The sequence below is a fragment of the Salmo salar genome, chromosome ssa06 (assembly GCF_905237065.1).
Source record: "Salmo salar chromosome ssa06, Ssal_v3.1, whole genome shotgun sequence".
Lineage (NCBI taxonomy): Eukaryota > Metazoa > Chordata > Actinopteri > Salmoniformes > Salmonidae > Salmo > Salmo salar.
Window position 1 is genome coordinate 60,510,015 of NC_059447.1, and position 14,279 is coordinate 60,524,293.

The 14,279-nt window shown below is 42.1% G+C and overlaps 1 protein-coding gene across 1 annotated transcript; it reads right to left on the minus strand.

Moving 5' to 3' along the window:
• Positions 1–12,585: 12,585 nt before the first annotated feature.
• LOC106607616 (trace amine-associated receptor 1-like) lies at positions 12,586–13,872 on the minus strand. Its single transcript, XM_014204758.2, has one exon. It carries the CDS (start codon positions 13,857–13,859, stop codon positions 12,834–12,836), a length of 1,026 nt encoding a protein of 341 aa, XP_014060233.2. The 5' UTR covers positions 13,860–13,872; the 3' UTR covers positions 12,586–12,833.
• Between the last annotated feature and the right edge of the window lie 407 nt (positions 13,873–14,279).

The window sequence follows — 14,279 nt, forward strand, 5'->3', positions numbered from 1 at the left end:
TGCGCCCGTGCATCGACTACCGGGGCATCGACTACCCCAACAGGGACATCCTGGACCCAGGCCTCATCGCAGATTTTCAACTCCGACACTCGATCTTCCCCATCATCCCCTGTTTATTTACACCTGTGTTCTCTGTTTGTCCGTTGCCACTTCGTCTTGTTTGTCAACTCAACCAGCGTTTTTCTCAGCTCCTGCTTTTCCCCAGTCTCTCTTTTTCTCGCCCCCCCTTGTTTTGACCCATGTCTGTCCTGTCTCTGAGCCCGCCTGCCTGACTACTCTGCCCGTCGTGACCCTGAGCCCGCCTGCCATCCTGTACCTTTGCCCCTATATTCTGGATTCTCGACCCCTGCCTGCCTTGACCTGTCGTTGCCTGCCACTGTTGCTATAATAAACATGGTCACTTCGACAGTCTGCATCTGGGTCTTACCTAAATTCCTGATACTTTGTCAGTACTGATTTTAGACATACAGTGAGCTCCAAAGGTATTGGGACAAATTCACTTATATGTGTATTAAAGCAGTAAAAAGTTAGGTTTTTGGTCTCATATTCATAGCACGCAATGACTACATTGCTTGTGACTCTATACATTTGTTGGATGCATTTGCTGTTTTTTTTCCGGTTGTGTTTCACATTATTTTGTGCCCAATAGAAATTAATGGTAAATAATGTATTGTGTCATTTTGGAGTCACTTTTTATTGTAAATAGGAATAGAATATGTTTCTAAACATTTTTTATTTTTATTTTACCCCCTTTTCTCCCCAATTTCAGGATATCCAATTACGATCTTGTCTCATCACTGCAACTCCCCAATGGGCTTGGGAGAGGAAAAGGTCCAGTCATGAGTCCTCCAAAACATGACACGCCAAACCGCGTGGACCTAGACTTTGCGCTCTGGTACCGCTTGCCTTGCGGTAGCAGAGAGAACAGTCTATGACTTGGGTGAATGGAGTCTTTGCAATTTTTTGGACCTTCCTCTGACACTGCCTAGTATATAGGTCCTGGATGGCAGGAAGCTTGGCCCCAGTGTTGTACTGGGCCGTACGCACTACCCTCTGATTGTGCAGCTGTAGAACTTTTTAAAGTCTCCCGAGGGGGAAAAGGTGCTGTTGTGCCCTCTTCACGACTGTCTTGGTGTGTTTGGACCATGATAGTTTGTTGGTGATGTGGAAACCAAGGAACTTGAATTTCTCGACCCGCTCTACTTCTGCCCCGTCGATGTGAATGTACATTTCCTTTCTCCTTTGTCTTGCTCACATTAAGGGACAGGTCTTTGACCTCCTCCCTATAGGCTGTCTCATCATTGTCGGTGATCAGGCCTACCACTTGTTGTGTCATCAGCAAACTTAATGATAGTGTAGGAGTCGTGCTTGGCCACACAGTCGTGGGTGAACAGGGAGTACAGGAGGGGACTGAGCACGCACCCCTGAGGGCAACCGGTGTTGAGGATCAGCATGGCAGATGTGTTGTTGCCTCTCCTTACCACCTGGGGGCGGCACGTCAGGATGCCCAGGATCCAGTTGCAGAGGGAGGTGTTTAGTCCCAGGGTCCTTAGCTTAGTGATGAGCTTTGAGGGCACTATGGTGTTGAACGCTGAGCTGTAGTCATTGAACAGCATTCTCACATAGGTGTTTCTTTTGTCCAGTTGGGAATGGGCAGAATGTAGTGCGATTGATATTGCGTCATCTGTGGATCTGTTGGGGCGGTATGCGAATTGGAGTGGGTCTAGGGTTTCCGGGATGATGGTGTTGATGTGAGCCATGACCAGCCTTTCAAGCACTTCATGGCTACCGATGTGTGCTATGAGGCGGTAGTCATTTAGGCAGGTTACATTCGCATTCTTGGGCACAGGGACTATGTTCTGCTTGAAACATGTGGGTATTACAGACTCGTTCAGGTAGAGTTTGAAAATGTCAGTGAAGACACTTGCCAGTTGGTCAGCACATGCTCTGAGTACAGGCACTGGAAATTAGTCTGGCCCCGCGACCTTGTGAATGGTGACCTTTTTAAAGGTCTTGCTCACATCGGCTACGGAGAGCGTGATCACACAGTCATCCGGGAACAGCTGGTACTCTTATGCATGCTTCAGTGTTGCTTACCTCCATGCGAGCATAAAAGGCATTTAGCTCGTCTGGTAGGCTCGCGTTATCAGGAGGATAGAGTTATAGTCAGATTTGCCAAATGAAGGGCGAGGGAAAGCTTGTCTGTGTGTGGAGTAAAGGTGGTCTAGAATTTTTTTCCCTCTGGTTGCACGTGACAAGCTGGTAGAAATGAGGTATAAAGCACTGCTTCTGGATGAGCATTTAAGTGTTTGCTTATGGCCTTATACAGCTCGTTGAGTGCGGTCTTTGTGCCAGCATCGGTTTGTGGTGGTACAGTTGAAGTCGGAAGTTTACATACACTTAGGTTGGAGTCATTAAAAATCGTTTTTCAACCACTCCACAAATTTCTTGTTAACAAACTATAGTTTTGGCAAGTCGGTTAGGACATCTACTTTGTGCATGATTCAAGATGGCGTAGCAGTTTTTTTCCCGTATATATATTTTATATTTTAATATCACTTTCTATCTATGGACTGAATATACTCTCCTGCAACCCGCCTCACTCAATGCGGTACGGATCTGCTATTTTTATATTTTTACCTTTATTTAGGTCCATTTAAGAACTCATCAACTCATCAAAAACTAGCTAACTGGCTACTAGTTAACCACGGCCCGCTAGCTGTCTAAAGTACATCGGACTGTTAGCTTAAGAGGCCCATCAGACAAATTCTTTGGCCACTATACCCACCATACGGAGCCCTGCTGATCCGTCGTCTGAACCGTCGCCTGAACCGTCGCCTGAACCGGAACCCCAACAGATGCTAGCCAGCTAACTAGCTCCTAGCTAGTAGTCAGCTAGCGGTCATCAGCCACCTCTAGCACGGACAACTCTCGCCAGTCTGCACAGCGCGACTCACACCAGAGCAATTCGAATGTATTTTTCTCCATATCTCCGGATTCCTACCGCAAGCTCTGAACCTTTTTTTATTTTGAATTTTTTTTGTCACCTGGATCACCGCAGCTAGCTAGTTGCTATTCGAGTGGCCACTCCTGGCTAACGTCACTGTCCCGAAGCAAAAACCAATTAGCCTGGAGCTAGCCTTGCTAGGCCCATCTCCCGGCTAGCCAAAGAGGTCCATCAGCTACTACTTGGGCTACAATACCTCTTTTTGCCAACTGGCTTGGACCCCCGCCGACTCATCACGATGGGGTTTTCTCTGCCCGATGGGGTTTTTCTCAACTGCATCCGCCGTCGCTTCATCCCTTGAAATCCCATCCACTAGCATGCTAGCTGTGGCCTGCTAGCTGTCCAGAGCACATTGGACTGTTAGGTTAAGAGGTCCACCAGACAAATTCTTTGGCCACTATACCTATTCTGACAAATGGCCTGGTTTACCATACGGAGCCCTGCTGATCCGTCTGCCGATGTAATAGCACGAGGGGGCCACAACAGACTTTCTTCCGTCGTGACATCCCTCCAAGGCCCTTCTGTTAGCTTGCCAGCCCCGGCCCGCAAGCTGCCTGAAGCCACTCACTGTACTCCTATGATCACTCGGCTACACATGCCTCTCGCTAACATCAATATGCCTTGTCCATTGCTGTTTTGGTTAATATTTATTGCCTTATTTCACTGTAGAGCTTCTAGCCATGCTCAATACGCCTTATTTAACACTTTAGTTCCACCTACTACACATGCGGTGACATCACCTGGTTTAAAGGATATTTCTAGGGACAATATCTCTTTCATTGTCACTCTAGGCACAGGTTTACCCTCACTGTATCGACATCCTGCCATACCTTTGTCTGTACATTATGCCTTGAATCTATTCTACCATGCCCAGAAATCTGCTCCTTTTACTCTCTGTTCTGAACATACAAGATAACCAGTTATTTTAGCCTTTAGCCGTACCCTTATCCTACTCCTCCTCTGTTCCTCTGGTGATGTGGAGGTTAATCCAGGCCCTGCAGTGCCTAGCTCCACTCCCATTCCCCAGGCGCTATCATTTGCTGACTTCTGTAACCTTAAAAGCCTTGGTTTCATGCATGTTAACATTAGAAGCCTCCTCCCTAAATTTGTTTTATTCACTGCCCTAGCACACTCTGCCAACCTGGATGTCCTAGCCGTGTCTGAATCCTGGCTCAGGAAGACCACCGAAAACCCTGAAATTTCCATCCCTAACTACAACATTTTCCGACAAGATAGAACTGCCAAAGGGGGCAGTGTTTCAATCTACTGCAGAGATAGCCTGCATAGTTCTGTCTTACTATCCAGGTCTGTACCCAAACAATTCGAGCTTCTACTTTTAAAAATCCACCTTTCCAGAAACAGGTCTCTCACCATTGCCGCTTGCTATAGACCACCCTCTGCCCCCAGCTGTGCCCTGGAAACCATATGTGAACTGATTGCTAGTGCTAGTGCTGCTAGGTGACCTAAACTGGGACATGCTTAACACCCCGGCCATCCTACAATCTAAGCTTGATGCCCTCAATCTCACACAAATTGTCAATGAACCCACCAGGTACAACCCCAAATCCATAAATATGGGCACCCTCATAGATATCATCCTAACCAACTTGCCCTCCAAATACACCTCTGCTGTTTTCAACCAAGATCTCAGCGATTACTTAGAAGAATGTCAAACTCTGTTTAAAATCAATTTTTATGCTATTTTTCTCGTAAAATAGCGATAATATTCCAATCGGGCAACATTGAATTCATTCAAAGGCTGAAAGAAAAAAATTGAGAATTCTCATGAACGCGCATCTCAGTGTCACTGTCCCCAGGCTGACCACTCACAAACAGAGCTGTTGTACTTTGCCCAGAGACAGCAGACACCCCATTCCACTTTCTGGTGGCTTTAGAGTGCCAATGGGAGCCTTAGAAAGTGTCACTTTACAGCACAGATGCTGTATTTTTGATAGAGATGCAACAGAAGGACAACAAATTGTCAGACAGGGCACTTCCTGTATGGAATCTTCTCAGGTTTTGGCCTGCCATATGAGTTCTGTTATACTCACAGACACCATTCAAACAGTTTCAGAAACTTTAGAGTGTTTTCTATCCAAATCTACTAATTATATGCATATTCTAGTTTCTGGGCAGGAGTAGTAACCAGATTAAATCGGGTACGTTTTTTATCCGGCCGTGCAAATACTGCCCCCTAGCCCCAACAGGTTAACACAGTGTCCAAAGAGGGGCCAGAAGTATACAGAATGGTGTCGTCTGCATAGAGGTGGATCAGAGAATCACCAGCAGCAAGAGCAACATCATTGATGTATACAGAGAAGAGAGTCGGCCCGAGAATTGAACCCTGTGGCACACCCATAGAGACTGCCAGAGGTCCGGACAACAGGCCCTCTGATTTGACACACTGAACTCTATCTGACAAGTAGTTGGTAAACCAGGCGAGGCAATCTTTTGAGAAACCAAGGCTGTCGAGTCTGCCAATAAGAATGTGGTGATTGACAGAGTCGAAAGCCTTGGCCAGGTCAACGAATACGGCTGCACAGTAATGTCTCTTATCAATGGAGGTTATGATGTCGTTTAGGACCTTGAGCGTGGCTGAGGTGCACCCATTACCAGCTCTGAAACCAGATTGCATAGCTGAGAAGGTACGGTGGGATTCGAAATGGTCGGTAATCTGTTTGTTAACTTGGCTTTCGAAGACCTTAGAAAGACAGGGTAGGATAGATATAGGTCTGTAGCAGTTTGGGTCTAGAGTGTCTCCCCCTTTGAAGAGGGGGATGACCGCGGCAGCTTTCCAATCTTTGGGAATCTCAGACGATACGAAAGAGAGGGTGAACAGGCTGGTAATAGGGGTTGCAACAATTTCGGCAGATCATTTTAGAAAGAGAGGGTCCAGATTGTCTAGCCCGGCTGATTTGTATGGGTCCAGATTTTGCAGCTCTTTCAGAACATCAGCTATCTGGATTTGGGTAAAGGAGAAATGGTGGGGGCTTCGGCGGGTTGCTGTGGAGGGTGCCGAGCAGTTGACCGGGGTAGGGGTAGCCAGGTGGAAAGCATGGCCAGCCGTTGAGAAATGCTTATTGAAATTTTCAATTATAGTGGATTTATCGGTGGTAACAGTGTTTCCTAGCCTCAGAGCAGTGGGCAGCTGGGAGGAGGTGCTCTTATTCTCCATGGACTTTGCAGTGTCCCAGAACGTTTTTGAGTTAGTACAACAGGATGCAAATTTCTGTTTGAAAAAGCTAGCCTTAGCTTTTCTAACTGCCTGTGTAATTTTGTTTCTAACTTCCCTGAAAGTTGCATATCACGGGGGCTATTCGATGCTAATGCAGAACGCCACAGGATGTTTTTGTGCTGGTCAAGGGCAGACAGGTCTGGAGTGAACCAAGGACTATATCTATTCCTAGTTCTACATTTTTTGAGTGGGGCATGCTTATTTAAGATGGTGAGGAAGGCACTTTTAAATAATAGCCAGGCATCATCTACTGACGGGATGAGGTCAATGTCATTCCAGGATACCCCGGCCAGGTTGATTAGAAAGGCCTGCTCGCAAAAGTGTTTTAGGGAGCGTTTGACAGTGATGAGGGGTGGTCGTTTGGTCGCAGACCCATTACGGATGCAGGCAATGAGGCAGTGATCGCTGAGATCTTGATTGAAAACAGCAGAAGTGTATTTGGAGGGCGAGTTAGTTAGGATGACATCTATGAGGGTGCCCGTGTTTACGGATTTGGGGTTGTACCTGGTAGGTTCATTGATAATTTGTGTGAGATTGAGTGCATCAAGCTTAGATTGTAGGATGGCCGGGGTGTTAAGCATGTCCCAGTTTAGGTCACCTAGTAGCATGAGCTCAGAAGATAGATGGGGGGCAATCAGTTCACATATGGTATTGAGGGCACAGCTGGGGGCAGAGGGAGGTCTATAGCAAGCGGCAACAGTGAGAGACTTGTTTCTGGAAAGGTGAATTTTTAGAAGTAGAAGCTCGAATTGTTTGGGTACAGACTTGGATAGTAATACAGAACTCTGCAGGCTATCGTTGCAGTAGATTGCAACACCGCCCCCTTTGGCAGTTCTATCTTGGCGGAAAATGTTATAGTTAGCGATGGAGATTTCAGGGTTTTTGGTGGTTTTCCTAAGCCAGGATTCAGACACGGCTAAGACGAGTGTGCTAAAGCAGTGAGTAAAACAAACTTAGGGAGTAGGCTTCTAATGTTAACATGCATGAAACCAAGGCTTTTACGGTTACAGAAGTCAACAAATGAGAGCACCCGGGGAGTGGGAGTGGAGCTAGGCACTGCAGGACCTGGAATAACCTCCACATCACCAGAGGAACAGAGGATAAGGGTACGGCTAAAGGCTATACGAACTGGCCATCTAGCATGTTTGGAACAGAGAGTAAAAGGAGCAGGTTTCTGGGCACGATAGCATAGATTCAAGGCATAGTGTACAGACAAAGGTAAGGTAGGATGTGAGTACATTGGAGGTAAACCTAGGCAGTGAGTAATGATGAGAGAGATATAGTCTCTTGAGACGTTTAAACCAGGTGATGTCATCGCATATGTAGGAGGTGGAACAACATGGTTGGTTAAGGCATATTGAGCAGGGCTAGAGGCTCTACAGTGAAATAAGACAGTAATCACTAACCAGGACAGTAATGGACGAGGCATATTGATATTAGAGAGAGGCATGCGTAGCCAAGTGAACATATGGGTCCAGTGATTGGTTGGGCTGACTGGGGACACGGCGATTCAGACAGCGGGGTTCCGTGCCCCGTACCGGCAGTAAAAGGGGTCCGGATATTGTAGCCCAGGAGTGGGCTTCGGTGGTAGCACAGGAGCCCTGGCCGAGCTAGCTTCAGGCTAATTGGTGCTTGCTTCGGGATGGAAACGCTAGCCAGGAGTAGTCACCCGGGATTGCGGTTAGCTGGTTGCGAAGATCCATTTGAAAATTGAGGTTGTTGGTCAGTTTCTTTCCTAGCAGCTTGGTACTTTGTAGCATTATTTATTAAGCTTTATATAACAAAATTCCCTAGAGATTATTGTCTTTTACTTTTAGCGTTCAGAAGTAGGTTCAGACTGAACTTTACTCACTCAGTGTGGTTGCGGATGGTATTTCCAGATTCCGCTGCGTGTCTTCTGCAGGTTTTGGTTTGTTAGAAGTTTTTTTCTTGTTAGTCCTTGGTAGAAATAGTCAATTCGGGCAATTATGTCCAAATTCAAGGTGTTAGGTATGGAATTGTGATTTGGATTGAAGATTTTGATGTTAGTATCCTGTATAAGTCCTGGCGAAAAAATTCAAGTTTATCTCCATTTATCCAACTCTAATTCTATATTTTTTCAGGAGAACTCAGGAGCCCATGCTCTCTGTGTGTGTGTCTCTCTCTCTCTTTCAGCTATAACCGTATGTCATGCTCTATAAAGGGTTCATAAATGTGGCATAACTGTGTGACATAACCACCAATGTCAAATGTGATATAACCCACTATGTCAAATATGACAAACGTGTTTTATAAAGGGCGGCGTAAGCACCGCTTAATAAAGGCTTTATAAATCATATTAAATTGTGTTCACAGCAATGCTTAAACCACATCAGGGGGAGGACTTTTGAGGTCTGTGAAAAATCTAAGAAACTTAGATTTTTGAGTCTAGGTGCCCTTTATTTCATAGGGCATGCCCTTGCACTGGTTACCAGTGTTTTTGTAGCACAACAAGTGCACGTGATGAGTTCGCAAATCAAATGCCCACCTGTGGTGACACTGGACAGTTTAAAACGAGTAAGTTCAAATGTATTTATTGTCATTTAATGTGTTTGTAGCAGTTAAGTGTTGAGTTAAATTACATAGCTGCTGTACCTCAATTGTTATTTCAAATAATTTCAGTGACTTCACAGCAGTTGCTTGCTACGTAAGCTAGCTAACAAAATGTTTGTAGCTAGTAGGCTCAGCTAAATTAAAATCCCCCAAGATACACCGACAGAGGAATACAATTGTACGAATCAAATGGAGTTTCCAATCTCCCCTTTACAGAAATGCCCTTATCCAGATGGTGTGACAAAGGCATTTCCTAACAGACCTGCTAATTTTGTTTGTTGTTACTTTAAGGTTGGAATCAACATGTAGTACCTCCAGCAGGCAGAGAGTTAAGAACCATTCGTCCGCCAGCTCAGAAACAAGCTACACTGATAACATCCCTGTGTAATGTTCAATGTAATTGCATTGCTGGACTTTTTTAAACTGAATGTATTTGTATTGTTTTAAGAATGTTAAAATAAAAGGACGTGTTAGTTATTAGTTATAATTCCCTGAGTGTTAATACATTTGTTTTTACATCATTAAGCCTTTATGTGTAATGAATGACCAAAGGTGTCTGACTTTATAGTAAGTACAGAGTCATATGATATAAGGCATTTATGTATGTGTTATAAAATACCAAAGGGGTCTGACTTTAAAGTAAGTGCAGCGTCATGTGATGTAGAGTGTTTATGGATGTGTTATGAATTATCAAATGTGTCTCACTTCAAATGAAGTGTTACAGGTCACTACATGAAGTGTCAACGAATAGGTTATTGACGTTCTACTGATTTATGAAGGTCCTCTCATCATACACAGGTTACTGTAGGGTGGTAACGAGATTAGTAACGTGTAACGTCATGACTTTACTTTAGAGCGCGTGCCATCCTTCAGCCCAACATGTCACCCTTTATAAAGCACATGTTTATATCATATTCGGCATAGTGGGTTATGTCACATTTGACATTGGTGTTTATGTCACACAGTTACGAACCCTTTAAAAAGCATGACATATGGTTATAGATGCTTTGTAGCTCATTTATGTAGTGCTTTTGAAGGCTTTCTAACCTGAACGTAATTTAAAGCGGGACCAAACATTTGATTTTGAAACACTTCAGGTGTTCACGTGAAATTCATGCGGTTTTCTGTAAGGGGTATATCAGCCTTCATATTGGTATTTGAACCTCATTACGATCTTACGAACAGACTGCAGAGTTCTGTACTTGTTCGTTATGTGCTCTTGAATAAAAATGTATGTTGAATTTTTTTAAATAAAAATACAATAAAACTCATACTGTATGAAATCATAGTGGAATGAGTTATCCATCTTGATAATATTTTTCTCTACAAAACTGACAGGTGCTCTACTGAAGAAGTAAAAAAATGGAAAGTGGGAAAACAAATAGATACAGTAAAGGCCTTGTACATGCCGGGAGTATTTAAAATGCATTTGAATGTACCATTTCACGTTGCCATCCTTCCTGAGAAGCCTGGGCTTCAGAGGCTAAATGTACCATATCTTGTTTGCATTTCAGATACAGATGGAAAACACAGGGCCAAGTAAACATAAAAGGAAAGAATCAATGTATATAGCATATGACTTATTTGTTATCACATTACAACCTACATTATGTGCCAGTTTCACAGTTCCAGATTAATATGTATAGTACCAGTCAAAAGTTTGGACACACCTACACATTCCAGGGTTTTTCTTTATTTTTACTATTTTCTACATTGTAGAATAACAGTAAAGATATCAAAACTATGAAATAACACATCAGCAATAATTTAGTAACCAAAAATGTGTTCCAAATCAAAATATAGGCACATCAGGCAAAGGGTGGCTACTTTGAAGAATTTCAAATATAAAATATATTTTGATTTGTTTAACACTTTTTTGGTTACTATAGGATTCCATATGTGTTATTTCTTAGTTGTGATGTCTTCCCTTTTCTACAATGTAGAAAATAGTAAAAATAAAGAAAAACCCTTGAATGAATAGGTGTGTCCAAACTTTTGACTGGTACTGTATATTGTGTGCATACTGTTGGTCAGTTGTTATGAGATGGAGGAAAATTAAGGGATATACAGTATCATGTGAAGTATAAAGTAGGATCTTCAAAAAATACAGACAAAAAATCTTTATTTCAATAATATCACCTAAGTGCAAACATGTTTTCACCATGTCATTTAGACAACATAATTTATTCAGCTGGAGTTACAAAACAATTAATACAAAACTGAAAGGACACTACATCCATAGAGATCCTATAAAAATATACTTTGTGTGTGTGTGTGTGTGTGTGTGTGTGTGTGTGTGTGTGTGTGTGTGTGTGTGTGTGTGTGTGTGTGTGTGTGTGTGTGTGTGTGTGTGTGTGTGTGTGTGTGTGTGTGTGTGTGTGTGTGTGTGTGTGTGTATGTTCTGTTTGTGTGTGTATGTATGTATAATATAAGTGAGAGGAGAGGCTAACTCCTACTATTGGTTGATTTCATGTTTTGGGGCCAAATGGATTGTACTTGTTTTTTAAACCTACACACCTGTGTCTGATATGGTTTAATAAAGGACAGAACAAAGGCACATGTCACACTTCTTTGTCAGTACTGATTTTAGACATACAGTGAGCTGCAAAAGTATTGGGACAAATTCACTTATGTGTATTAAAGTAATAAAAAGTTCATTTTTTTGTCTCATATTCATAGCACGCCATGACTACATCCAGCCTGTGACTCTACACATTTGTTGGATGTATTTGCTGTTTGTTTTCGGTTGTGTTTCAGATTATTTTGTGCCCAATAGATATGAATGGTACTTAATGTATTGTGTCATTTTGAAGTCATGTTTTATTTTAAATAATAATAGAATATGTTTCTAAACACTTATTTTGTTGTTATATTTTACCCCCTTTTTCACAGCCTGGGATCGAACCCGGGTCTGCAGTGACGCCTCAAGCACTGTGATGCAGTGCCTTAGACCGCTGTTCCGCTCGGGAGGCCCGTTTCTAATCACTTCTACATTAATGTGGATGTGTTATGAGAATTATGTTCTCAATGTTAACTTCAATTAAAATACTCCGTCTGCAACTCAGAGTTCGTAAAGTTCTGGTTTAAAAAAAACAGACAGAATTCCCAGTTTACAATAGTCACGACTGTTTATTCACCAGAGCGCTCTTCCGTTCATTGTACAGAGACATCATTTTATACCAGGCTCCTCATTTACGCACACACATTACACACTAACATCAAGAGTTAATTGTCTTCTTCCCCAGAATTCTCAAAACCGTAAATCCTTATCCTGCCGACATTTTTAGTACTCTGAGATTAGGGAAACCTTGAGAGTTCAAGCTAGGTCAGGTAAACCACAGTTTAACAGTTCTTGGTGTTTACTTAAACACACAGACCCCCATTCCTCTCCCATCCTAGTCAATCTCTTGAGACTTATGCTTAACCCTTTAGTTACTCATTCTACAGGCTTTATAGACCATATCCCTAAATTCAGGGTAGAATTATTTAATCATTACTTTCAAGCAAGAATTCCTTTAACAGGATGCTATCATGATTACGGATAAACCTGAATGAATCGTGAATAATGATGAGTGAGAAAGTTAGACGCACAAATATCATACACACAAGGCAAGCTAACTTTGCACCATTACAATAACGGGAGGTTAGCATGTGCTGGGTGTATGATATTTGTGCGTCTGTAACTTTCTCACTCATAATTTCAAGTAAAAGTGACACCAAAATTACGCAATACATTATTTACCATTAATTTCTATTTATTTAATTTATAGAGTCACAAGCTGGATGAAGTCATTGTTGCGTGCAATGAATATGGGACCAAAAACCTAACTTTTTACTACTTTAAAACACACATAAGTGAATTCGTCCCAAAACTTTTGGTTTACTAAAATGGGGGGGACTATGTAAAAAAAGGGCTGCAATTTCTAAACAATTCACCCGATATAGATCAAAATATCCTCAAATTAAATCACATTTCAAATCCAAAGTGCTGGAGTACAGAGCCAAAACAACTAAACATATTTATTCTGAAAACAATTGTATTTCTGAAGAGTCAGGTTGAAATATTTGACCAGAAATGATAATTCTAAACGCTCTCCTGAACCAACTGTAAAAGAATGCATACACCATGGGATTAATAGTTGAATTCAAATAGCCAATCCATATAAGTGTTTCAAACAAAACGGGTGGTGTAGAGTAACTAATAAAAGGATCAATGCAGTTGATGACAAAAAAGGGTGTCCAGAATGATAGAAATACCCCCATAATGATAGCAAGTGTTTTGGTGGCCTTCCTCTGTGATTTGCCTACAGAGTTCTGATTGGTTGTAAGCTGAATTGAGCGTGCCTGTCTCTGTGCTATTTGGAAAATCTTTAGGTAGATGCTAAGCATCCCTACTCCTGGGATGTAGAATGAGAGCACCAAAGACACAGTACTCGATGCTTTGTTTTGAAACAAAATACATTGTCCCTCACAGGCAACATTTTTATAGTAAAAATCCTCCACGCCCCAAGTACTGAGCTCCAGAAATACTATACCAAACACTACTATAGCAGAACCAGTCCAAATGACCAGCATCATAATCAGAACAAAGTGAACAGTTATTTTAGTTCTATAAAGGAGAGGGCGACACACTGCATAATACCGGTCAAAAGAAATAAAACACAAATTAAGAATGGATATATTGCTCAACATGATATCAGTGCTGGTGTATATTTTACAGAGTAAATCTCCAAAATACCAGCAGCTTTCCGCTGAATATACCATTCTGGGAGGCATCACTAAAACCCCCAAGAGGAGGTCTGACACAGCCAGAGAGAGGATGAGGTAGTTGGTTGGGGTGTGGAGCTGTTTGAAGTGAATGATGGGGATGATTACAAGAAGGTTGCCACACACTGTGAGAACAGACATTGAGCCAAGTAAGAGATAAAGTAATACTCGTATTGTTGGAGGAAAGTTTGACATTTTGCAAGACCCATTCACTGATTCAAAACATAGAAGTATATTCTCAACAATATCAGCCTTGCTGAGACTGATTCCTGGTTCCATGGTCGTGGTTGAAAGAATCTTATCTGAAATATAAAAGATACATTATTGTCACATTATTACTATAGATGAAAACATCAATTACAGAATATTAGTTGGAAATTATGGTGGATGATTTAATTAAACAAATTCAAATGCTGTATTTTTGTCATTTAATAAAATTTATTAAAATGTACTTTACTGTTGCTTATTCATTGGAAATATTTTCACAAATACCACAAGTGTTTTGCCATTTCAAAAGATGGTTAAGTAAAATGTTATGTTCAGTTCAGCATAGCTTACCTCTCCTCAACCATGCAGATGGTGATGTTTCACATGTGAATCCTTTTTCTCTGGTCACAATGTGATACAAATGTGATCTTGACTCTGTGGTGCTTTTGTACCTATAGTCTATTACCATAATGATGATCACAATATAATGTT